A 27,550-nucleotide genomic window follows, 5' to 3' on the forward strand; every position below is an offset into this window, starting at 1 on the left:
TTATGGAAGGTTTGGGAATCGCTTCCTTTTATGTGGTTGTAGAATTGAATGGCTCTTTTCTGGATTTTGATAACTTGCTGGTATCGGCCTAATTCTGCTCTGCATGCATTATTTGGTGTTGTACATTGTACATGGACGATGCTTTTGCAGAATTCTGCATGCAAGTCTCAATTTGGTGTTTGTCCCATTTCGTGAATTATCTCTCTCTCTCTTTTAATTGATCATGTATAAGTTTTTGCTGTTTTATAGAGCCAAAAAGATTGGTCAAGTGGTTTATCCATACATCTCTGTTCTCTCTCTCTCTCCCTCTTTCGCGCTCCCTTTCTCTCTCACACACACACCCAGGGGGCCTCACATAGCGGCACAGATGTTGTTTGCTCCATAATTCATTGTCTCATTAAACTATTGAGTTAAGCGTACTGTCTCATATTAGAGCTGTGTGATTAAGTATGTGCACACATACACACACACTTTCTCACTCACACACACACTCTCTCTCTTTATCTCTCTCTCTCTCACACACACACACACACACACACACACACACACACACACACACACACACACACACACACACACACACACTTATAGTGGCATGTATGTTTAATCCGTTACCCGTAGTTGAATTACACCGTGCAGCCTATACACTACGACCGACAAAACGAAACCTCTCCCGTGATCCTGGTCACGCTGTCCCTTTGATGAAAGATTTGTGTTGACTCGTCCGCCTCGCGCTAGACTAGGTACCATATTCCTAATGACACTTTTTGATGACGTCAAGCCAAGCGTTACAAATGGAGGCGAAAATTAATCAGCGTCTCACGGGGGAGCCCGTGGTGGCGTGACGTTTACACCTAAAAGCAATCTCAATCTTCTCCAGGGTGGAAAGTTGTTTTGGAGAGAGGCAATAACTTTTATTTCCAAACCATGGGAGTTCAGATAAGTTAACTCAACTGCCTAGTCAACAAATTGATTGAATACTATATTTGAACTGAGAGGTAAACATTCAACGCGACAATTTGAGCGATATCATTGTTATGTCGAAGCCTACGCATAGGCTATAGGTAATGTTGGTTAAATCCTCTCCAAATGTGTTATTATCAACTTCCTCGATATAAAATGAATATTTCACCCGGCCAACCGTTTGTAACATAGTCTGTCAAGTTCTTATCCAACGCCAGCAGCGGGAATTGAATAGATAGATTTCAACAGTTTGAGGCGAGGCTACAAACGGTTTATGATGCGCTGTCCATGGTGCTAAAATCGTTTACTCCGGTTCAGGACTTCAGTCGGAAACTGCGAATACATAAATCCAGTTAAAATGTCTTCTTCGGCTTATTAAACTCGTCTATTACACCGACTTCTTTGATGTGTTTGTGCACTTATCTATCTTCCTGTGTTGGGTTCGGAGTGGTGCGCGTGAGGTAGCGCCCAAAGGGGTGGAACGAAGCGAAGTTCCGTATCTCTCTCGTGAGCCAAGCTGCGTACCGGCAGTCTCACAACGCAATACGCTTACCGGAGAGAGCCAGACATTTCGTGCTGTTTGTAGCCTGCTGTTTTCTGTTAACGGACTAAATCGCCGTTGTTTCACAGGGTAGGGACAGTTCCCCAGTAGACTACCGGACGAGAGATGAATCAAGCTGCGCGAGGGACTTTGCTGCTCCTGGTCTTGGTGTTGATAATGCAAGGTAAGCTACTTTAATAACTAAACGACAATGTTGTGGAATTCAATTGCTTGTTGTATTTTGGTTTGTTTTTATAAATTAGCAATATGCATTTCAAACGTTCCTTGTTTTTGAAGAGGAACTGTTAGAGGCATAAGGCAATACATGCTGTTGTGTTTGCGTCGCAGAGTCGGCTGTACTTCACGTGGAAACGGTGAACTGTCATAGTGACATACAGTATCTAAAGGCGAATTTCGTTATGAATTATAGTCCTGTCTTACAACATTGTGTGAAACTGTGTGAAAATTGCATGTTTTGACGAATGTATACTTATTTCGACGACTGAGTGATACTGGGTGTGTCTATGGACACATTGAAGAGGAATAGAGAAAGTGACGTGCAATATTTAGGATTCACTTTTGCGGACACATTCTATTAGCCAAAAACAGATTGACATCATATATAGGTTCTCTGTTTACAAGGTACGTACAGAAAGTTAGACTACACATCATCATGACGCCTATAGGCCCATCATTTAACATGTTGAACGTTCTTCTTCGGACAACATCCCTGGGAAAATGAAGCTTGTCGTGCGAAGTAAAGCAACATGATTGAATATCGGGAAACACTGTCATCATAGCCTATCCAGGCTCCTATAAGCGGGGGAGGTTGATGTAGGCCTGTATGCAAAATGTCTTTTGAGTCGAAATAATTTATAACCGGAATTTGTGATGCTGTGTAAGTTATTGTTAACAAATAGAGAGAGACAGAGAGAGGGAGCGAGAGAGAGTAAACAAAAACAGAATCTGATTATGGAACTGCAGGGCTAATAAACATTTCTAACATAATTTACTCTCTCCCTCCATATATCTCTCGCTCTCCATATCATTCTCTCTCTATCTCCCCCACTCGCTCTCCATATCATTCTCTCTCTATCTCCCCCACTCGCTCTCCATATCATTCTCTCTCTATCTCCCCCACTCGCTCTCCATATCATTCTCTCTCTATCTCCCCCACTCGCTCTCCATATCATTCTCTCTCTATCTCTCTCTATCTCCCCCACTCGCTCTCCATATCATTCTCTCTCTATCTCTCTCTATCTCCCCCACTCGCTCTCTATATCATTCTCTCTCTATCTCTCTCTATCTCCCCCACTCGCTCTCCATATCATTCTCTCTCTATCTCTCTCTATCTCCCCCACTCGCTCTCCATATCATTCTCTCTCTATCTATCTCTATCTCCCCCACTCGCTCTCCATATCATTCTCTCTCTATCTCTCTCTATCTCCCCCACTCGCTCTCTATATCATTCTCTCTCTATCTCTCTCTATCTCCCCCACTCGCTCTCCATATCATTCTCTCTCTATCTCTCTCTATCTCCCCCACTCGCTCTCTATATCATTCTCTCTCTATCTCTCTCTATCTCCCCCACTCGCTCTCCATATCATTCTCTCTCTATCTCTCTCTATCTCCCCCACTCGCTCTCCATATCATTCTCTCTCTATCTCTCTCTATCTCCCCCACTCGCTCTCTCCATCTTTCTCTATTGTCCCACGCACAGATTTTACATTGACTGCACAGATTTTACATTGACAGTATGCATTTTTTACATGTGAAATATTTTCCCAACAGGTCATGCTCAGTTTGGCCTTGGTTTGGTGGATGTTTCTAAGTGATGATCTATGAATTGATGTTAAGGGGAGAGACCCAGACTTCCACATTTTAAATTGATATTAATCGTCTTGGACTTCAAAATGTCTTCCTACTGTCCTCTCATTCCCCGTAGACAGGAAGCAACAGGTTTTCACCACCTATTGTTTTAGTGCAGAAGAAGGAAAGGAGATAAGGAAACAAAGGAATCCACATTAGACTATAACGATGCACCCATTTTCTTATAATTGGCGAGGAAGGAATCAACTTTAGACCTCTGTATGGAGATGCACCCATCGCCTAAGACAAGTAGAGGGAGGATGCCTCTTTAGACTATCAAGATGCACCCATTTTCTTAAAAACGGACAGTAAAGGAGACCTCTTTTTTTGGCCATTGAGATGCACCATTTGAACTACACAAGGTGAGGAAGGAATCCACTTTTACAAAAATTGCTATTTTTTTACTATTGAGACATACCCATTGAACTAGACAAGGTCTATGAAGGAATCCACTGTAGATTATTGAGATGCAGCCAGCTGATTTAGCTGACGACTTATAGACAGCCAGTGGCCGAAAACTACTCAGAGAAAACTCTGCCTGACATTTACATTTTAGTCATTTAGCAGATGCTCTTGTCCAGAGCGATGTACAGTAGTGAATGCATACATTTCATGCATTTTTAAATGTTTTATGTACTGACCCCCCGTGGGAATCGAACCCACAACCCTGGCGGAGCACACATCATGCTGTTGTTGCAAACACCATGCTCTACCAACTGAGCCACAGGGAAGACCCAAGTCTCATCAGGAGAATAGCTGGCAACACACTATGTCCTCATCATGCCTTTTACCACACTAACGTAAACATTGATAAGTACTTGCATGATAAAAGGGGAAGTGTGTGTGTGGGTGTGTGTGTGTGTGTGTGTGTGTGTGTGTGTGTGTGTGTGTACCACTGTGTCTGATGGATTGGAGGCGCTAGGTTTTGACAGGCTTTTAGCTATTCTTTTTGTCTCTCTGTCTTCACCTTCTCTCTCTTTCTGTGTATTGCTCAAACATGGACTAACAAACAAACACATTCATGTATGCACATTCGTAAACAGGCACACACCCACACGCATGCTTCCAAACAGACAAAAACATACACACGCACACACACAAACTTTTATGCACACTCCTCCTGTTCTCTCTCTCTCTCTCTCTCTCTCTCTCTCTCTCTCTCTCTCTCTCTCTCTCTCTCTCTCTCTCTCTCTCTCTCTCTCTCTCTCTCTCTCCTCTCTCTCTCTCTCTCTCTCTCTCTCTCTCTCTCAATTCAATTCAATTCAATTCAAATCAATTAAAAGGGCTATATTGGCTGGGAAACACTATATATACTGGAAGCCCCATCAAATGGAAGCCCCTATAAATGGAAGCCCCTTCAAATTAGTGGATTCAGCTATTTCAGCCACACCTGTTGCTGACAGGTGTATAAAATCCAGCACACAGCCATGCAATCTCCATACCGAGTTCCAAACTGCCTCTGGAAGCAACGTCAGCACAATAACTGTTAATTGGGAGCTTCATGAAATGGGTTTCCATGGGCGAGCAGCCACAAAAAAGCCTAAGATCACCTTACGCAATGCCAAGCGTCGTCTGGAGTGGTGTAAATCTCGCCGCCATTGGACTCTGGAGGAGTGGAAACGCGTTGTCTGGAGTGATGAATCACGCTTCACCATCTGGCAATCTGACGGACGAACCTGGGTTTGATGGAAGCTAGGAGAATGCTACCTTCCCCAATGCATAGTGCAAACTGTAAAGTTTGGTGGAGGAAGAATAATGGTCTGGGGCAGTTTTTCATGGTTCAGTCTAGGCCACTTAGTTCCAGTGAAGGGACATCTTAACCCTACAGCATACAATGACATTCAGATCAAATCAAATAAAATTGTATTAGTCACATGCGCAGAATAAAACAGGTGCAGACCTTACAGTGAAATGCTGACTTACAAGCCCTTAATAACCTCTTTGGGCTAGGGGGCAGTATTTTCACGTCCGGATGAAAAGCATGCCCAAAGTAAACTGCCTGTTACTCAGGCCCAGAAGCTAGGATATGCATATGCATGGTAGTATTGGATAGAAAATACTAGAAAGTTTCTAAAACTGTTAAAATAATGTCTGTGAGTATAAAAGAACTGATTTGGCAGGCGAAACCCCGAGCACAATCCATCCAGGTAATTTTTTTGTTGTTGAGGTCATTGTGTTATCCAATTATTTCCATGGGAAACCTGATTTATTAGGGCCCAGATTGCAGTTCTTATGGCTTCCACTAGATGTCAACAATCTTTAGAAATTGTTCGATGTTTTTCTTTTGAGAAATTAAGAAGTAGTCCAATTATTTCCATGTGTCACTCAGATGGACTCAAGTCTTTCAGGAGCGCGCTCCTTGTTATTTTTCTCCGGTATTGGAAACAGTTTATTCCGTCTTAAATTTTATCGATAATTTACATTTTAAGGTACCTGAGGTTGGATTAGAAACGTTGTTTGGAATGTTTGGACCAAGTTTACAGGTAACTTATTAGATACTTTGTAGTCATGTTGGGCGAGTTGGAACCGATGTATTTCTGAATCAAATGCGCCAAATAAATGGACATTTGGGGGATATAAACAAGGAATTTATCAAACAAAACGACCATTCATTGTGTCACTGAGACATTTGGGATTGCAGAAAGATTAAGATCTTCAAAGGTAAGGCATTTATTATATCGCTATTTCTGACTTTCGTGTCGCACCTGCCTGGTTGAAAAATGGTTTTAATGTTTTTGTATGCGGGGCGCTGTCCTCAGATAATTGCATGGTGTGCTTTCGCCGTAAAGCCTTTTTGAAATCTGACACAGCGGCTGGATTAACAAGAAGTTAAGCTTCATTTTGATGTATTACACTTGTATTTATATGAATGTTAAATATTTATATTTCTGTAGTTTGAATTTGGCGCTCTGCGATTTCACCGGATGTTGTCAAATCTATCCCACTAACGAGATTCGAGCGTTAAGGGATCCCTAATGCAGTTTAATTAACAATTAATTAAGAGCAGCAGTAAATAACAATAGCAGGGCTAGATACAGGGTGTACCAGTACAGAGTCAATGTGTCAAGGTGCGGTGGCACCGGTGTCGAGGTAATTGAGGTAATTATGTACATGCAGGTAAGGTTATTAAAGTGGCTATGCATAGATAATAACAGAGAGTAGCAGCAGCGTATGGGGGGGTGCAAACAGTCTGGGTAGCCATTTGATTAGCTGTTCAGGAGTCTTATTGCTAGGGGGTAGCAGCTGTTTAGAAGCCTCTTGGACCTAGACTTGGCGCTCCGGTACCGCTTACCGTGCGGTAGCAGAGAGAACAGTCTATGAAAAATAGTTAAAGTGTGAAAGGGAAGCTAAATAAACAGATAAATATAGGTTGTATTTACAATGTTGGTTGTTCTCCACTTCTCTCTCTCTCTCTCTCTCACACACCCTCTTTCTTTCTCTCTCTCTCTCTCTCTCTCTCTCTCTCTCTCTCTCTCTCTCTCTCTCACACCCTCTTTCTTCTCTCTCTCTCTCTCTCTCTCTCTCTCTCTCTCACACCCTCTTTCTTTCTCTCTCTCTCTCTCTCTCTCTCTCTCTCTCTCTCTCTCTCTCACACCCTCTTTCTTTCTCTCTCTCTGTCTCTCTCGCTCTGTGTCTCTCCCTGTCTTTCTCTCTCTCGCTGTCTCTCTCTCTCTGTCTCTCTCTCTCTCTCTGTGTCTCTCCCTGTCTTTCTCTCTCTCGCTGTCTCTCTCTCGCTCTGTGTCTCTCCCTGTCTTTCTCTCTCTCGCTGTCTCTCTCTCACTCTCTCTCCCTGTCTTTCTCTCTCTCACTGTCTCTCTCTCTCTCTGTCTCTCTCTCTGTCTCTCTCGCTCGCTCTGTCTCTCCCTGTCTTTCTCTCTCTCGCTGTCTCTCTCTCGCTCTGTGTCTCTCCCTGTCTTTCTCTCTCTCGCTGTCTCTCTCTCACTCTGTGTCCCTGTCTTTCTCTCTCTCGCTGTCTCTCTCTCTCTCTCTCTCTGGGTCTTCCGCTGCTGTCTGCTACACATCATTTCCATTAAACATATATCATAACTCCAGTACTGTGGCTGCTCCCTTACAAGACCTTGTAGCCTGTGGCTATAACGGCTTCTCTCTCTCTGTGTGTGTGTGTGTGTGTGTGTGTGTGTGTGTGTGTAGTTACATTAGTTTGTCTGTCACATGGTTTACATACTCCTCCTCTCTCTCTGTGTCTGAATGAATGATTGATGATCAGGTCACTGAACTGAGCTGCTGCATGTATCATGTATGTCCCCTTATGTTGATGAGGGACAGGGTCACTATAACATGCAGGGCTATAGAGGGATGGTTGTGTGTGTGTGTGTGTGTGTGTGTGTGTGTGTGTGTGTGTGTGCCACGGCTCCATGTTCCCATGCTGATGAAGTCATGACCACATACAGAGGACTGATAAAGGTGGTTGGAGACAGCTGATGTCTGTCTGTGTTTATCCTGTGGAGTTATTAGCCACGTTCCTAATCAAAGCCTGATGGGAAGAGAGTCGGCGTATAACAGAATCCTCAGGGTAGGCGCCTGCGTGTCGTCTGTGAATGTCACTCTGTCTCTCTTCACCATCTCATTTAAATGACATTCTATTGGAGGTTAAAGGTCATGTGAGGGTCTGTGATTGGCTCTTTCATTGGTTCTGAAATGAGTCTATCCCACGTGGCACCCTATTCCCTATGTAGTGCACTACTCTATACGCCCTGGTCAAAAGTAGTGCTCTACCCTATAGACCGCGGTCAAAAGTAGCGCACTACATAGGGAGTCATTTTGGACGTAGCCTCCCACGTAGCACCCATTGAATGGTTGAATAAATCACCATTTATTTCAAGGTGTGGTGATATACATCCTGACAGTATCATAATGCCATTCAAAATATCACTTCATTCAGTTTATTATACACATACAAACACAGAAGGTCTATGTCATAACACACACACACACACACACACACACACACACACACACACACACACACACACACACACACACACACACACACACACACACACACACACACACACACACACACACACACACACACACACACACACACACACACACACATTGTGCCTGGGGAGGTTGGGCATGTGTAGCCATGCTGGAAGAGAGCAGTCCCACTGGCACCAACACCTCTACTGTCTCTTCCCATTACTGGACACACCCTGCGCCATCTCACATTGAAGCTCCTCTTCTCTCTTTCTACCACTCTCTCCTCTCCCTTCCCCTCTCTTTCTCTCTCCTCTCTCTCTCCCCCTCTCTCTTCCTCTTTCTCCCCCCTCTCTCTTCCTCTTTCTCTCCCCTCTCTTTCTCTCTCCTCCCTCCCTCCTCCTCTAAAAGCTACATGATAATGGGACTGTCATGACTATTACTTGACTGAGACCTCTTCCATAACTCAATCTCTGTATTAGCCACACACTCACACACACACACACACACACACACACACACACACACACACACACACACACACACACACACATCTCTGTATTAGCTCAGGCAGATGGTGAGAGAGACTCATCTCCATGCATCTCTTAAACAGCCTACAGGTTTGTTCTCCTCTTCTGGAATTGAATTCAACCATTTCCTTCATCCAACATCAACATCTCTGTCTCCAGATTTGATATTCCATACTTGGATCAGTTGGGGAAATCATTGAGGAAAGACTGATTGCTCACTTTCATTTGAATCATTTCTACAGATAAGTGCATGACTGATATACAGACAGAAGCTGTGGTAGGATGTTATATTTTACATATACCTGTACTGTATATTGTTGGGAATAGGTAGCTGGGTGCATTCTCCTCCTCCTCTCCTCTCCTCTCCTCTCCTCTCTTGTCCTCTTCTCTCCTTCCCTCTCCTCTCTTCTCCTCTTCTCTCCTTTCCTCTCCTCTCTTCTCCTCTTCCCTCGCCCCTCCCTCTTTACTAGTAGTAAGTGCTGATGATAAATAGGAAACACATTTCAACCCCACGACAGTCACTGTATGAATCCATTTCAACCCCACGACAGTCACTGTATGAATCCATTTCAACCCCACGACAGTCACTGTGTGAATCCATTTCAACCCTCAGACAGTCACTGTGTGAATCCATTTCAACCCCACGACAGTCACTGTATGAATCCATTTCAACCCCACGACAGTCACTGTGTGAATCCATTTCAACCCTCAGACAGTCACTGTGTGAATCCATATCAACCCTCAGACAGTCACTGTGTGAATCCATATCAACCCTCAGACAGTCACTGTGTGAATCCAGATAATCTGAGGGAGAGAGGGAGAGTGACATACAGTATACAGCTAGTGTGGTAGGATGAAGGCAGTATACAGCTAGTGTGGTAGGATGAAGGCAGTATACAGCTAGTGTGGTAGGATGAAGGCAGTATACAGCTAGTGTGGTAGGATGAAGGCAGTATACAGCTAGTGTGGTAGGATGAAGGCAGTATACAGCTAGTGTGGTAGGATGAAGGCAGTATACAGCTAGTGTGGTAGGATGAAGGCAGTATACAGCTAGTGTGGTAGGATGAAGGCAGTATACAGCTAGTGTGGTAGGATGAAGGCAGTATACAGCTAGTGTGGTAGGATGAAGGCAGTATACAGCTAGTGTGGTAGAATGAAGGCAGTATACAGCTAGTGTGGTAGGATGAAGGCAGTATACAGCTAGTGTGGTAGGATGAAGGCAGTATACAGCTAGTGTGGTAGGATGAAGGCAGACACAACCCATATCTGAAGAGTATGAAGTCTGCTTTAAGAAGTAATCTGCAGGATGACTGTAAGGGGTGTGTAACTGGTGGCAGAGAAGTCAGACGCAGGAGAGCAGAACTGGGTAATAACCGGAGCAGTTTAATACACAAAACCACCGGCATCCAGAATAACAACGTATGGGTACAAAACCCGTCGCGCACCAGACAACAACGTGCACAAGCACTTACAATAAACAATCCCACACAAAGACATGGGGGGAACAGAGGGTTAAATACACAACACGTAATGAGGGAATGAAAACCAGGTGTGTGGGAAAACAAGACAAAACAAATGGAAAATGAAAAATGGATCGGCGATGGCTAGAAGACCGGTGATGTCGACCGCCGAACACCGCCCGAACAAGAAGAGGAACCGACTTCGGCAGAAGTCGTGACAATGACATTTTAACAAGACTCTTCCTTCCTCTATTGCAGGGCAACATCCAGCCCGTTCAATCTGGCCTGCAGAGGTTGGAGTGTTTTGGTTTAAATGTTTTGGATTTTGGCTTACAAAACACTCCAGGCCGCCCTTGAACATCCAAAATGTGAAAGTATATAGAAATGATAATGAATCTAAACTGTTTCATGTATCTGCCCTTTTTTCTGAGGAGCAAATCGTTCAGGAAAAAACCTGTCCGGCCCACCGCTGAATTCTGAAATCCGATGTGGCCCCCGAGCCACAATTATTGCCCAGCGCTGATCTGTTGAGGAAGAGAGAGAATAAGAGAGGGGGAAGTAGAGAGAAAGAGAGGACTAGTCAGTGACGGACGGGTAGGGAGTTGGAAAGGGATAAAATAGCTGAAACAGCAATGGAAGCTGCTGGAAATGTTCAGACATAATTACCTCTTTTATGAAGCTCCATGTGAAATCTATCTGACCACATCAAAGGTGCCTGTGTGTGTTTGTGCGTGCGTGCGTGTGCGTTTGAGTGTTCATGTTTGTGTGTGTGTTCAAACTGCAGCCAGAGAGAGACTATTTTGATCAAAGCAGTGGTTTAGTCACCGTTCTGTGAGTCGCACAGAGCAGAACCCTCACAGTAATCACGCTAACGAGGATATGGAGCGTTTAAGTGTGTGTCTGTGTGTCTCCTAAGTGACATATACAGCTAGTGTGGTAGGATGAAGGCACACGCAACTCAGCCCAACTCTGAAGAGTATGACGTTGGTGCTTTAAAACTTCATCTGCAGGATGACATTTTAACAAGACTGCCGCCAGTCTCTAGCGTTCCTCTCAAGGGCTGTCTCCACACACACACACACACACACACACACACACACACACACACACACAAATTCAGCATCACCCGCTGTGTTTCATGTCTCATTGTCATTTTAAGGATTATTGTCAGGCTTTAAGAGAAATATCCTTCTTAGGGCCATAATGTATATATTATAACATCACACATCTTCTGTAAAAGTTCCTTACTGTGTTGTAACTGTTATTATTCATCATTTCAGAAGTTCTCCCATCTCCGCCTATTAAACCCAATTTACAGTGTCCTCATTAAACACCAGATAAAATGATACAATGGAAAACTAGTATCTAGGGTGCATAGTAATACGGTATCTTTATGTTCAAAGGAGGGTAGTTAAGACAAAGGGCTTGGTTTGAGCCCTAAAAGAGAGAAGAGAGAAGAGAGAAGAGAAGAGAGAGAGGAGAGAGGAGGGAGAGAGACGGGAGAGAAATAAATGATAACAAATTAACAGTAAATATTACACTTACAAAGGTTCCAAAAAGAATAAAAACATTTCAAATGTCATAATATGTAGATATACAGTGTTGTAGTGATGGGCAAATAGTTAAAGTACAAGTTTCTTCTCTCTCTCTCTATCTCTGCCAACCCTCTATCCCCCTCTCTCTCTGCCCCCTCTATCTCTGCCAACCCTCTATCCCCCTCTCTCTCTCTGCCCCCTTTATCTCTGCCAACCCTCTATCCCCCTCTCTCTCTCTGCCCCCTCTCTCTGCCAACCCTCTATCCCCCTCTCTCTCTCTGCCCCCTCTATCTCTGCCAACCCTCTATCCCCCTCTCTCTCTCTGCCCCCTCTATCTCTGCCAACCCTCTATCCCCCTCTCTCTCTCTGTACAGTAGATATATATTATAGATATTATTGATATATATATTTAAGGACAGCAGTGTGAGTGAAGCAAAGTGTGGATGAAATAAATGACTGATTTACTGATTTGAAATCCAAGATCCCACATTTTCTTTAGTAAAAACTAAAATCTTTTTGTATAACGTTTACAACATCCATTTATTTTATTAATGCTCGCATTTGAAAATACAAACATTTGAATTGCTTCTATGTAAAACGTGCAACTAATTTTCGGTATTGCTAGGGCATTGTGGACAGCGATGGTGGATGGTTGTAAGCATTTGCCTCTGAATCCAAATGTTCAAAGTTCAAATCCAACGATAGAAAGTTGTTTTTGATAGTTTAGTCTCAACCTTTACCTTAACCACTCAGAGTTTATACCTAACTCTTAATAATTTGGAGTTAATTCCTGAACTTAACCCTAAACACTTTGAAATTTGAACTTTGGAGCAACTATACTGTATATCCTGTTCCTGTGAGTAAGGCTGCAGTCTGGTAGAGAATGACCAGACTGTTACTGAGGGATAGAGGAGAGGACAGGACACACACACACACACAGAGAGAGAGAGAGAGAGAGACATACACACACACACACACACACACAGAGTGAGACACACACACACACACACACAGAGAGTGACACACACACACACACACACACACAGAGTTAGAGGCTTGAGAAGAGGACAGAACATGCTGTACTGTCTAGGAGTGTTTCCACTTCCATCTCTCTCAACCCTACTGCTCCCCATGAGACGTGTTTGTGTGTGTGTGTGTGTGTGTGTCTCACTCTCTCTCTCTCTGTGTGTGTGTGTGTGTGTGTGTGTGTGTGTGTGTGTGTGTGTGTGTGTGTGTGTGTGTGTGTGTGTGTGTGTGTGTGTGTGTGTGCAGCCCTGCAGAGGAACGCTAGAGGCTGGCGGCCATCTTCTTAAAAATGTGTGTGTCTTTCTGTGCTTGTGTGTGTGGCCCAGTCCATTTTCCGTCTGGCTGGATATGTGGAGCTCCCGTGACGATGGTAGGGAGAGAGAGAAGTTATTATCAATGACCTTTGAACTGGCCCCGTCCATGTTTGGAACTCTTAAAATGTCTGCTGCAACCCATGTTACATTGGCGCTTCGATCCAGAGGAACATGCTAAAAGCTTTAGCGACCTCTCTCTCGATCTCTCTCTCTTTCCCTCCCCCCCTCTCTCGATCTCTCTCTCTTTCCATCTATACCCCCCTCTCTCTCTGTCTCTCTCTCTGTCTATATCTCTGTCTATCTCTCTCTCGATCTCTCTTTCCCTCTCTCCTCCCCCCCCCCCCCCTCTCTCTCTCTCTCTCTGTCTCTCTCTCTCTGTCTATCTCTCTCTCTGTCTCTCTGTCCGTCTCTCTGTCCATCTCTCTTTTTCTCTCTCTGTCTCTCTCTCTAAATCCGTCTCGCCCTCTGTCTCTGTCACAGACCCCCGTCATAGATTGGTGTAGGATGGCTCTGCATTGGATAGCTGCTGTTTAATGGACTATTTTGTGTGGGGGGTTTTCTGAAGAACTGTAGTATCATATGTTTCTCTGAGTCGTGGCTGAACAAGGACATGGATAATATATAATGCATTCAGAAAGAACTCAGACCCCTTTAGTGTTTCCACGTTTTGTTACGTTATTCCTCATCAATCTACACACAATACCACATAATGACAAAGCAAAAAAATCTATTCAAAGTACAAAACAGAAATACCTTAGTTACGTAAGTATTCAGATCCTGTATACCACCACAAACCGATGCTGTCACCAAGACCGTACTCAACCAGCTGGATATGGCCATAAGCAAACAAGAAAATGGGAAATTGAAATCTGTTTTACCTCATTTTTACTAGCATGTCACCTGTGCAACTAAAGGAGACAAAACTCTAGATCATCTTTACTCCACACAGTGATGCTTACAAAACTCTAGATCATCTTTACTTTACACACAGTGATGCTTACAAAACTCTAGATCATCTTTACTCTACACACAGTGATGCTTACAAAACTCTAGATCATCTTTACTCTACACACAGTGATGCTTACAAAACTCTAGATCATCTTTACTCCACACAGTGATGCTTACAAAACTCTAGATCATCTTTACTTTACACACAGTAATGCTTACAAAACTCTAGATCATCTTTACTCTACACACAGTGATGCTTACAAAACTCTAGATCATCTTTACTCTACACACAGTGATGCTTACAAAACTCTAGATCATCTTTACTTTACACACAGTGATGCTTACAAAACGCTAGATCATCTTTACTCTACACACGGTGATGCTTACAAAACTCTAGATCAGCTTTACTCTACACACAGTGATGCTTACAAAACTCTAGATCACCTTTACTCTACACACAGTGATGCTTACAAAACTCTAGATCAGCTTTACTCTACACACAGTGATGCTTACAAAACGCTAGATCATCTTTACTCTACACACGGTGATGCTTACAAAACTCTAGATCACCATTACTCTACACACAGTGATGCTTACAAAACTCTCACTCACTCTCCATTTGGCAAATCTGACCATAAGTCCAACCTCCTGATTCCTGCTTACAAGCAAAAACTCAAACAGGATGTACCAGTGATGTGCTCAATATGGAAGTGGTCCGATGAAGCGGATGCTAAGCTACAGGACTGTTTCGCTAGCACAGACTGGAATATGTTCCGGGATTCATCTGATGACATTGAGGAGTTTACCACATCAGTCATCAAATTCATTAATACATTTAATAAGTGCCATGATGATGTCATCCCCACAGTGACCGTACATACATATCCCATCCAGAAGCCATGGATTACAGGCAACATCCGCACTGAGCTAAAGGCTTGAGCTGCCGCTTCCAAGGACCTTGACACTAATCCAGACGCTTATAAGAAATCATGCTACAACCTCCGCTGAGCCATCAAACAGAGAAAACGTCAATACAGGACTAAGATCGAATCCTACTACTATGCCAGCTCTGATGCTCGTCGGATGTGGCAGGGCTTGCAACTATCATGGATTACAAAAGATAAACCAAGCCATGAACTGCCCTGTCGCAAGAGCCTACCAAATGCCTTCTATGCTCGCTTCGAGGCGAGCAACACTGAACCATGCATGAGAACACCAGCTGTTCTGGATGACTGTGTGATCACGCTCTCTGTAGCCGATGTGAGTAAGATCTTTATTAAACAGGTAAACATTCACATTGCTCTCTCTGTGCCTCTGTTAGTGACACAGTCTGATTCTGGGTTCAGCTGCTATGTTGGTAAACTTAACCTTGACCAAATACAATCAAAGGAACAACAATGAGTGATGTGAATTGTAATATTTCAGTTTGCTAACAGCAGCTGACACCAACACATAGAAATAGGAAAAGGGTCTGTATACTGATTCTGTTTATCTTCCTTCTCACTCTTCAACCCCTCCCCTTCTCCCCTCCCCCTTTCCTTCTCCATTTCTTTCCAACCCCCCTCCCCCTCTCCTCTCCCCCTCCTCCTTTCCCCCTCTCCTCCATTTCTTTCCAACCCCCCACCCCCTCTCCTCTCCCCCTCCTCTTTTCCCCCTCTCCTCCATTTCTTTCCAACCCCCCACCCCTCTCCCCTCCGCCTCCTCCTCTCCCCCTCTCCTCCATTTCTTTCCAACCCCCCACCCCTCTCCCCTCCGCCTCCTCCTTTCCCCCTCTCCTCCATTTCTTTCCAACCCCCCACCCCTCTCCCCTCCGCCTCCTCCTCTCCCCCTCTCCTCCATTTCTTTCCAACCCCCCACCCCTCTCCCCTCCGCCTCCTCCTCTCCCCCTCTCCTCCATTTCTTTCCAACCCCCCTCCCCCTCTCCCCTCCTCCTCTCCCCCTCTCCTCCATTTCTTTCCAACCCCCCTCCCCCTCTCCTCTCTTCCTCTCCCCCTCTCCTCCATTTCTTTCCAACCCCCCTCCCCCTCTCCCCTCCAACTTTCCTCTCCCCCTCCTCCTCTCCCCCTCTACGCCGTTTTTTTCCTACCCCTCCTCTCTCCTCCCTCCAGACTGCTTCTCCTCTAAGGGGGAGGACAGGTTGTTCAGGAGGCTGTTCCGGAGGTACAACCAGTTTATCAGGCCGGTGGAGAACGTCTCAGACCCCGTCACCGTGGAGTTTGAGGTTTCCATGTCACAGCTCGTAAAAGTGGTAAGTCACACACACACAGATGTACACACACAGGCACGCATGCACACACAAATACACACAAACAAGCGTGAATGCACACACACGTACCTGAGCATACACACAGAAACACACCATGTACCATGCACAGATACACACAAACACACACACACACACACACACACACACACATTCCATTAGCTTTTCTCTGATGAACGAGAGTAATGTGGTCAGAATCTAATCTCACTAAAAGTGCCCACTCAGCTGATTGTGTGTGTGTGTGTGTGTGTGTGTGTGTGTGTGTGTGTGTGTGTGTGTGTGTGTGTGTGTGTGTGTGTGTGTGTGTGTGTGTGTACGTGCACTCATCTGCTCTGTAAATAATGCCCCTGCTTTAGTCAGATTAGATTTCTCTCACGTAAAGAACAGAATAGAGGAAAAATTCCACCTTGGAAAGATAACAAAGGCATTGTTCAAAGTGAATGAAACAATCAGGTTATAAACCTATTGTCAGGGTAAAGCTTGGATTAAGACAAATATGCAGGCGGGCAGTTTACTACTATGACGATTAGGAATGAGTGACACATCAGCACTGTCAGCAGGTGATCTTAGGTCTGTGTGTGTGCGTGCCTGTGTGTGTGTGTGTGTGTGTGTGTGTGTGTGTGTGTGTGTGTGTGTGTGTGTGCCTGTGTGTGTGCCTGTGTGTGTGTCAGGTCAGATGAGTCAGTGTATTAAGGGTTGAGGGAAACAGGGTGATTGACTTCCACCTGAATACTACTACTGCATCTGTCAATCATTCATGCCTGTCAGTCAATTTTTTAAATTTTTTTAATTGAACCTTTATTAAACAAGGCAAGTCAGTTCAGAACAAATTGTTCTTTACAACGACGGCCTACACCGACCAAACCTGGACAACGCTGGGCCAATTGTGCGCTGCTGTATGGGACTCCCAATCACGTCCGGTTGTGATACAGCCTGGCAGTCATTCAGGCCTATCAGTCAAACCAAGCCTTAAGAATGGGAGGGAAAGGATAAGAGATAGGGGTTCACTTCCATTCCAATTCTCAGTCACTTTAATTCCAATTCTATGCCTTTTCCATTTCTAATCTACCCCAGTTATAATTCTAATTCTACCCAAGTTACATTTGAATTCTACCCCAGTAATAATTTGAAAATCTACTCCAGTTATAATTCTAATTCTACCCCAGTTACAATTCTAATTCTACCCCAGTTACAATTCTAATTCTACCCCAGTTACAATTCTAATTCTACCCCAGTTACAATTCTAATTCTACCCCAGTTACAATTCTAATTCTACCCCAGTTACAATTCTAATTCTACCCCAGTTACAATTCTAATTCCACCCCAGTTACAATTCTAATTCCACCCCAGTTACAATTCTAATTCCACCCCAGTTACAATTCTAATTCCACCCCAGTTACAATTCTAATTCTACCCCAGTTACAATTCTAATTCTACCCCAGTTACAATTCTAATTCCACCCCAGTTACAATTCTAATTCTACCCCAGTTATAAATCTAATTCTACCCCAGTTATAATTCTACCCCAGTTACAATTGAAATTCTACCCCAGTTACAATTGAAATTCTACCCCAGTTATAATTCTAAATCTACCCCAGTTATAATTCTAATTCTACCCCAGTTATAATTCTAATTCTACCCCAGTTATAATTCTAATTCTACCCCAGTTACAATTGAAATTCTACCCCAGTGTCAGGTGTGTCGTAAAAGGTGGACCAAAACGCAGCGGGTATATGAATACTCATCTTCTTTTATTAGAAGAAAAAAACAAAACAAACACTTATACAAAAACAATGACAAAAAACAGTCCTGTAAGGTACTCTGACTATACATGGAACAACTACCCACAAAACCCATGGAAAAACACCCCTACTAAATAGGACCTTCAATTAGAGGCAATGAGGAACAGCTGCCTCCAACTGAAGGTCAGCCCAATAAACTAAACATAGAAATATAAGAACTAGAACAAACATAGAAATATATTAACATAGAACATAACCCAAAAAATCCCGAAACACACAAAACAAACACACCCCTGCCACGTCCTGACCAACTACAATAACAAAATTACCCCTTTCCTGGTCAGGACGTGACACCCAGTTACAATTCTAATTCTACCCCAGTTATAATTCTAATTCTACTCCAGTTATAATTCTAATTCTACCCCAGTTTAAATTCTAATTCTACCCCAGTTATAATTATAATTCTACCCCAGTTATAATTCAAATTCTACACCAGTTATAATTCTAATTCTACCCCAGTTATAATTCTAATTCTACCCCAGTTCCATTTCTAATTCTACCCCAGCTAAAATTATAATTCTACCCCAGATATAATTCTAATTCTACCCTTATTTAGGGAATAGGTAGTTAAGTACTGCAATATTTACATTTACATTTTAGTCATTTAGCAGACGCTCTTATCCAGAGCAACTTACAATAGTGAATGCATACATTTCATTTTACGCATTTTAATTTTTTTAAATGTCTTATTTTATTTATTTATTTATTTATTTATTGTACTGGCCCCCTGTGGGAATCTAACCCACAACCTTGGCGTTGCAAACACCATGCTCTACCAACTGAGCCACAGGGAAGGCTACAATATATATGGAACAGTTAGCTAAGTAGTGCACTATATAGGGAATAGGAAGTTAAGTAGTGCACTATGTAGGGAATAGGGAGTTAAGTAGTGCACTATGTAGGGAATAGGGAGTTAAGTAGTGCACTATGTAGGGAATAGGGACGCAGCTGAGTTTTTCAGTTATTAGAGGTGACATTTAATAAGGATACTCACGTTGTTTTGACTGGTTATCTGACTGCGGCGGCTGTGTACGGCAAATAGGATTAATACACACAGTCATTGCACACACGCACGCACACACGCACGCACACACACACACACACACACACACACACAAAGCTGTAGGCTAACCTATGATCTGTTTCTTGTCTGTAGGATGAAGTGAATCAGATCATGGAGACAAATCTGTGGCTGAGACACGTAAGTACACACATACCCACACACACACACACACACACACACACACACACACACACACACACACACACACACACACACACACACACACACACACAATGATCTTATTGATGACTAATATGTTCCCCCAGAGGCCTACTAGGGGATGGGGTGAGGCAGGGAGGGAAGGAAGGGAGGGGATGGGGTGAGGCAGGGAGGGGAGGAAGGGAGGGGACGGGGTTAGGCAGGGATGAGAGGGAGGGAGGGGATGGGGTGAGGCAGGGAGGGGAGGAAGGGAGGGGATGGGGTTAGGCAGGGAGGGGAGGGAGGGAGGGGATGGGGTGAGGCAGGGAGGGGAGGAAGGGAGGGGATGGGGTGAGGCAGGGAGGGGAGGAAGGGAGGGGACAGGGTTAGGCAGGGAGGGGAGGGAGGGAGGGGATGGGGTGAGGCAGGGAGGGGAGGAAGGGAGGGGATGGGATGAGGTGAGGCAGGGAGGGGAGGAAGGGAGGGGACGGGGTTAGGCAGGGAGGGGAGGAAGGGAGGGGATGGGGTGAGGCAGGGAGGGGAGGAAGGGAGGGGACGGGGTTAGGCAGGGAGGGGAGGAAGGGAGGGGAGGGAGCCATCTGATTTTGTTCATGTCAAACATCAATATGAATGTAGGACCCTTGCTTTCACTGTGTGTGTGCGTGCCTGCGTTCATGCATGTGTGTGTGTGTGTGTGTGTGTGTGTTTATGTGTGTCCCTCTGTGTTTGTGTGTCCCTCTGTGTAGAGACATTCATCCAGTCCTTAATCAATATGCTTCACTGTGGCCATGCTACACTGAACAGAGCCTCTGGAGGATCTATGGCCCGCTGTCATGAACTACTGACCTCTAGATAGCTAGGTGGCTTCTCTGGAACGACATGAACTACTGACCTCTAGATAGCTAGGTGGCTTCTCTGGAAATACATGAACTACTGACCTCTAGATAGCTAGGTGGCTTCTCTGGAACGACATGAACTACTGACCTCTAGATAGCTAGGTGGCTTCTCTGGAACGACATGAACGATTGATCTCTAGATAGCTTGGTGGCTTCTCTGGAACGACATGAACTACTGACCTCTAGATAGCTAGGTGGCTTCTCTGGAACGACATGAACTACTGACCTCTAGATAGCTAGGTGGCTTCTCTGGAACGACATGAACTACTGACCTCTAGATAGCTAGGTGGCTTCTCTGGAACGACATGAACTACTGACCTCTAGATAGCTAGGTGGCTTCTCTGGAACGACATGAACTACTGACCTCTAGATAGCTAGGTGGCTTCTCTGGAACGACATGAACTACTGACCTCTAGATAGCTAGGTGGCTTCTCTGGAACGACATGAACGATTGATCTCTAGATAGCTTGGTGGCTTCTCTGGAACGACATGAACTACTGACCTCTAGATAGCTAGGTGGCTTCTCTGGAACGACATGAACTACTGACCTCTAGATAGCTAGGCGGCTTCTCTGGAACTACATGAACTACTGACCTCTAGATAGCTAGGTGGCTTCTCTGGAACTACATGAACTACTGACCTCTAGATAGCTAGGTGGCTTCTCTGGAACGACATGAACGATTGACCTCTAGATAGCTAGGTGGCTTCTCTGGAACGACATGAACTACTGACCTCTAGATAGCTAGGTGGCTTCTCTGGAACTACATGAACTACTGACCTCTAGATAGCTAGGTGGCTTCTCTGGATGACATGAACTACTGACCTCTAGATAGCTAGGTGGCTTCTCTGGAACGACATGAACTACTGACCTCTAGATAGCTAGGTGGCTTCTCTGGAACGACATGAACTACTGACCTCTAGATAGCTAGGTGGCTTCTCTGGAACGACATGAACTACTGACCTCTAGATAGCTAGGTGGCTTCTCTGGAACGACATGAACTACTGACCTCTAGATAGCTAGGTGGCTTCTCTGGAAATACATGAACTACTGACCTCTAGATAGCTAGGTGGCTTCTCTGGAACGACATGAACTACTGACCTCTAGATAGCTAGGTGGCTTCTCTGGAACTACATGAATTACTGACCTCTAGATAGCTAGGTGGCTTCTCTGGAACGACATGAACTACTGACCTCTAGATAGCTAGGTGGCTTCTCTGGAACTACTGCATACTGGACTAAGCAGTGAATTAGTCTTCTCTCTCACGCTCTCTCTCTGTTTCTTCCTTCCTTTCTTTCTCATTCTCTGTTTATTACTCTCGCTCTCTCTCCCTCTTTATTTCCCTCCATCTCTCTCCTTTTCCTTCACTCCCTTCTCCAGCTCTTTCTACCTCTTTCCATCTGTAGAACAGGAGGGTGATATTGTAACGGCTGTCGTGAGAGAGAGTAGACCAAGGTGCAGCGGAGTTAGTGTTCATCATTGAATATTTAATAAAGAAAGAACACTATACAAACAAAACAAGAAAACCGACAGCCAAACCGTCCTGTCAGGTGCAAAACACTAACAGAAACAATTACCCACAAAACCCAAAGGAAAAACATGCTCCTTATGTGTGACTCCCAATCAGCAACAACGAGCTTCAGCTGTGCCTGATTGGGAGCCACACACGGCCCAAAACAAAGAAATACAAAAACATAGAGAAAGGAACATAGAACGCCCACCCAATGTAACACCCTGGCCTAACCAAAATAAAGAACAGAAAACCCCTCTCTATGGCCAGGGCGTTACAGATATACACATCCTAACCATGAGTATACCAGTACTGGCCGAAATAATATAATATAAAAATCTCTCTCTCTCTCTCTCTCTCTCTCTCTCTCTCTCTCTCTCTCTCTCTCTCTCTCTCTCTCTCTCTCTCTCTCTCTCTCTCTCTCTCTCTCTCTCTCTCTCTCTCTCTCTCTCTCTCTCTCTCATATCAATGTGATCAGTCAAGCATGCATGTTGGAGTTAATATGTTAAAGCTCTTACAGAGAGTAACATACACTCTCAGTACTTCAGTACACACATGTCAACACTTTAAACTGTGTATACCTGTCCAAAATGGTTAATTTTGTAGGTTTGCAATTCAGGCATCATTTCAATATTTAGCTCTCTGTCATACATACACTGAGGGTATAAAACATTAGGAACACCTGCTCTTTCCATGACATAGACTGACCAGGTGAATCCAGGTGAAAACTATGATCCCTTATTGATGTCACTTGTTGAATCCACTTCAATCAGTGTAGATGAAGGGGAGGAGACATGTTAAAGAAAGACTTTTAAGCCTTGAGACAATTGAGACATGGATTGTGTATGTGTGCCATTCAGAGGGTGAATTGGCAAGACAAAAGATTGAAGTGCCTTTGAACGGGGTATGGTAGTAGGTGCCAGGCACACCAGTTTGTGTCCAGAACTACAACGCTGCTGGGTTTTTCACACTCAACAGTTCCCCGTGTGTATCAAGAATGGTCCACCACCCAAAGGACATCCAGCCAACTTGACACAACTGTGGGAAGCATTGGAGTCACCATGGGCCAGCATCCCTGTGGAACGCTTTCAACATTTTGTAGAGTCCATGCCCAGATGAATTGAGGCTGTTCTGAGGGCAACTCAGTATTAGGAAGGTGTTCTTAATATTTTGTACACTCAGTGTATAAATTCATTATTAATGAAATAACACAATTATTTACTCACAGAACTCATTTGATTTAAATATAAAATGTAGAAATGTGAAATGAGTTCTCTCTTTCATGATAATATTATGAGTTGAAAGAGAAAGGCAAACTAACAGAGTGCCTAACAACTAAAGATTTTAATAAACATTGTTTCACACGTCATTTGTGACTTATCTTTGCAATAGCAGCTGTGAATTTAGTAGCTTAGAAGCTTAGAAGCTTGTTTAGTATTCAAAGATCCATCATATCAACACAATCCCTTTTCAGATCACGACCTTACTAACAAACCTCAGGGCTCTCATAGGAACCAAATGGGAAAGCTAGCCTAGCATGAAGCTACATGGCTGACAAACGTTAGTGCTCTCATAGGAACCAAATGGGAAAGCTAGCCTAGCATGAAGCTACATGGCTGACAAACATTAGTGCTCTCATAGGTAACAAATGGGAAAGCTAGCCTAGCATGAAGCTACATGGCTGACAAACGTTAGTGCTCTCATAGGTAACAAATGGGAAAGCTAGCCTAGCATGAAGCTACATGGCTGACAAACGTTAGTGCTCTCATAGGAACCAAATGGGAAAGCAAGCATAGCATGAAACAGGAGATTAAATATGCCCTCCATTACTACAGCTGCTTACTTCCACATATTAATAAGATAATCAATCGTGTGTGTGTGTGTTTGCTTGTGTGTGTGTGTTCCCAGGCAAGCTGCTTTAAAGCAATTTTTTTACCTTAAAAGCTGTAGTTATTTGATTGAAGAGCCAATCAAAGGCATTCGTGGTGATTGAATAATATTCAGTAGGCTACACTTTATTTTAATTCTTAAAAGTCTAAGCCGTTGGGGGGGGGGATCTAAGCTGACATATGGAATTGTTTTAAGACGGTCATACTATGGATCATTAGGTTTTTTATTTGGAATTTTTGGTATAAAAAATATATTTGATAAAGTATTGAATTTGGCTTTTATTACTAAAGCCTATAGAAACACATTGAATAACACATTCAGAAAAGGCAAAAAAAGACAGTCAGCAAATGTATCCTTAAAAAACAAGGTTTTGAAGTGTCTGTCCTAAATCTAGGAGATATAAGAACGCTCAGGAAATATTTATATATTATTTTGCACACATAATTTACCCCTTTTTTGGGTACTGGTTACCTTCTGTTGAGTCCTGTGACATTAGACCAAAACTGAGAACACCATTGTGGTTAATGAGTCTATTTCCATGGAGGGGTCGTAATAGTTTATAGGTCAAACCGTTCGGATGCTACAGACGTCTTCGTGAGAAGACTGATTTTCGGGATGTCTCATGGTCTGACAAACCGCTCTAGCTCTGCCACCTTTCACCACAGATGGGATGTCTCATGGTCTGACAAACCGCTCTAGCTCTGCCACCTTTCACCACAGATGTGGAAGTGTAGCATCGGCGGATCCAATGCAAAAAGAAGGATATCTCTAGCTTAAACTGACAGATTTTGATGAAGACTTTTTAATATATATTACTTAGATTGATGCACCGGTGCATCAATAGACTCTAGGGTGTTAAAGGAAGAAATTAATAAAAATATGGTTAAGTTTCAGTTCAAGATCATTCGGACAAATCCATGAGGGGTGTGTTTGATAAAGTAATCAAGGCTGTGTGCATATTTGTGCGTGTGTATCTTGCTATCTTCCTTTCTTCTTCAGGTGATTCCCTAACACACACACACATACACTCATTCATGCTGTGTTTGTGTTTCAGATCTGGAATGACTACAAACTGAGCTGGGCCCCAGTGGAGTTTGATGGGATTGAGTTCATCAGAGTTCCATCCAACAAGATCTGGAGACCTGACATAGTGCTTTATAACAAGTGAGTCCAGACATAGTGCTCTATAACAACCTGACATAGTACTCTATAACAACATGACATAGTACTCTATAACAACCTGACATAGTGCTCTATAACAACCTGACATAGTGCTCTGTAACGGCCTGGCATAGTGCTGTATAACAAGTGAGCCATGACTTAGTGTTTTATAACAAGTGATTTTGCCATGTCACTCAGCCGATCTTTTTTTCTGTGAGAGCAGTCATTTTTAGTGTGTGTATGAGATCAATGTGGATATTGAACCGACAAACTTGATGTTGCTCTTACCAACTGAGACACACAGGACCAAGTACTAAAGTAGGTGCTGAACTGAAGTTTGTGAAGAGAGATTTTAAAGACATTTATAAGAACAACTTCCATTTTCTACGGATTAAATTTTTGATTAATTTCATATCCTTTAAATTTCATTTTGCTTTTATTCCAATATACAATGCAAAACAATAACATTAAAATGCCCTTATCACAAAGGACAGCTCTTCTCATAGTGTAATGACAATATCCTCCTCACTTCCCTTGTTTCTTTCTTTCCTATCCTCTCACCTTCCCCATACCTCCTTCTTCCTCTCTCCAACACGATCTCTTTCCTCTCTAAACCCCCCCCCCCCCGACCCCCCGACTTCAGTGCGGTGGGAGACTTCCTGGTTGAAGATAAGACCAAAGCTCTGTTGAAGTTTGATGGTACAGTCACCTGGGTTCCCCCCGCCATCTTTAAGTCCTCCTGCCCCATGGACATCACCTACTTCCCCTTTGACTACCAGAACTGCTCCATGAAGTTTGGCTCCTGGACCTACGACAAGGCCAAGATCGACCTGGTGCTCATTGGGTCAAAGGTTAGAACAATATTTGCACATCCATTTTCTGATACACCATTTTGTGGTATAGAGCTATTAAGGAAATATGGGTAGTGTTCAAATCTCTTTCTTTTTTTTACCCCTTTTTCTCCCCAATTTCGTGGTATCCAATTGGTAGTTACAGACTTGTCCAGTGTTCAATTCTTAACTATTGTACATTTTTTAATCTAAGTCTCAGATACTGAATCGGTAGTCCAGAATTGTGTAATCCAACCAAGATTAATGCATGTTTATGAAATAACTACTCAGAATCAAGCCCTCAATAAACCTGATGTCACCTACCTCAGGTCAACCTCAAAGACTTCTGGGAGAGCGGCGAGTGGGAGATCATCGATGCTCCGGGCTACAAGCACGACATCAAGTACAACTGTTGCGAGGAGATCTACCCAGACATCACCTACTCCTTCTACATCAGACGCCTGCCTCTCTTTTACACCATCAACCTCATCATCCCCTGTCTCCTCATCTCTTTTTTAACAGTCCTGGTCTTCTACCTGCCCTCCGACTGCGGAGAGAAGGTACGGTGCCTGCAGGAAGTGTCTACACCCCTTGGACTTTACCACATCTTGTTGTGTTGACTGTGTTGAACATCTTTGTGGTCATGTATGTTGTCATGTTGTTGTGTTACAATCTATTATCCATTATCTCCAGCAACTACAATATATATTATGTGAAAACTGCCATTTTATATTTTATACATTCTGCAGTCAAAGAAATTAAACAAATTATGAATTGCTACAAATTATAACATTAAGATGTTCTAGAAATTGTCCTTAAAAAATTATGTTATTTTCCAAAATTACACGTTGTACTTATTTGAATACTTAGCAGTTTTACATTTTTCATTAATCATTAACATATGTCGAATTCTCTTTTGACTTGACAATAAAAAATTACTTCCTGTCAAAGTCAGTGACAAGGAAATGCCAATGAAATGCATTTGAGTTCCAGGTTGAAACACAACAAAATGTGGAAAAAGTCCAAGGGGGGTGAATACTTCCTATAGGCACTGTAATAATGTTATAGCATGTTGCTATAGTAATGAAGTAGGGTCCGCCCACTCAAATCCACCAACACACGGTCATGTGTCGGAGAAACTGAGTGTGCAGACCCTACTTCATGTGAACTACTGTAAGTTGCTATCCATAAAAGTGTCTGCTACATGAGATATGTTATATATTACATTATTATATAAAACTACTAATTTTATTATATTATATTTAATCAATAAGGCGGCTAAGGGCCGTGGTATATTGGCCGTAGACCACAAACCCCCAAGGTGCCTTATTGCTATTATGAACTGGTTATCAACGTAATTAGAGCAGTAAAAATACATGTTTTGATATAACCGTGGTATAGGGTGTGATATACCACGGCTGTCAGCCAATCAGAATCCAGGGCTCGAACCACCCAGTTTATAATTGTTATTATAATTACATTATATATTTTTAAATCTGCCTAGCACCCAGTAAATAAGGGATGTGTTCTGTAATCGGGCACTGCAGTCAATTTGTTGTGTGCTCAGAATGAGCCACCACGTGAAATGTTGGACAATGTTAGCTACAGTGTGATTGGTGTGAATGCTCGGACTAAATCAGCCAACGTTCGTTCTGGGTGATGATGGTGTTGTTGGAATTGTGTGTGTAGTGTACATGCAATGGAAGGAAATAATAATTGCTTCCTCCTAGGTCAATAAACAACCCATGCTGGGCCTCTTACAGCGTTCATCTCTCTCTCTCTCTCTCTCTCTCTCTCTCTCTCTCTCCTCTCTCCTCTTTTGTCTCTCATCTCTCTCTCTCCTCTCTCTCTCTCTCTCTCTCTCTCTCTCTCT

General features: G+C 43.4%; 1 protein-coding gene across 4 annotated transcripts; it reads left to right on the plus strand.

The window, feature by feature from the left end:
- Positions 1-700: 700 nt before the first annotated feature.
- On the plus strand, positions 701-26,435 carry LOC115202483 (neuronal acetylcholine receptor subunit alpha-3). 4 transcript variants are annotated; one of them, XM_029766639.1, is made up of 7 exons: positions 701-743; positions 1,594-1,688; positions 16,236-16,375; positions 19,348-19,392; positions 24,741-24,850; positions 25,491-25,698; positions 26,007-26,435. In XM_029766639.1, exons 2-7 carry the CDS (start codon positions 1,631-1,633, stop codon positions 26,295-26,297), a joined length of 852 nt encoding a protein of 283 aa, XP_029622499.1. In that variant the 5' UTR covers positions 701-743; positions 1,594-1,630; the 3' UTR covers positions 26,298-26,435. The 4 variants fall into 4 exon arrangements, with proteins under 4 accessions (XP_029622499.1, XP_029622497.1, XP_029622498.1 ...); XM_029766637.1 differs by lacking the exon at positions 701-743 and adding an exon at positions 895-998; XM_029766638.1 differs by lacking the exon at positions 701-743 and adding an exon at positions 989-1,064.
- Positions 26,436-27,550: the final 1,115 nt, after the last annotated feature.

The sequence above is a fragment of the Salmo trutta genome, chromosome 11 (assembly GCF_901001165.1).
Source record: "Salmo trutta chromosome 11, fSalTru1.1, whole genome shotgun sequence".
Classification (NCBI taxonomy): domain Eukaryota; kingdom Metazoa; phylum Chordata; class Actinopteri; order Salmoniformes; family Salmonidae; genus Salmo; species Salmo trutta.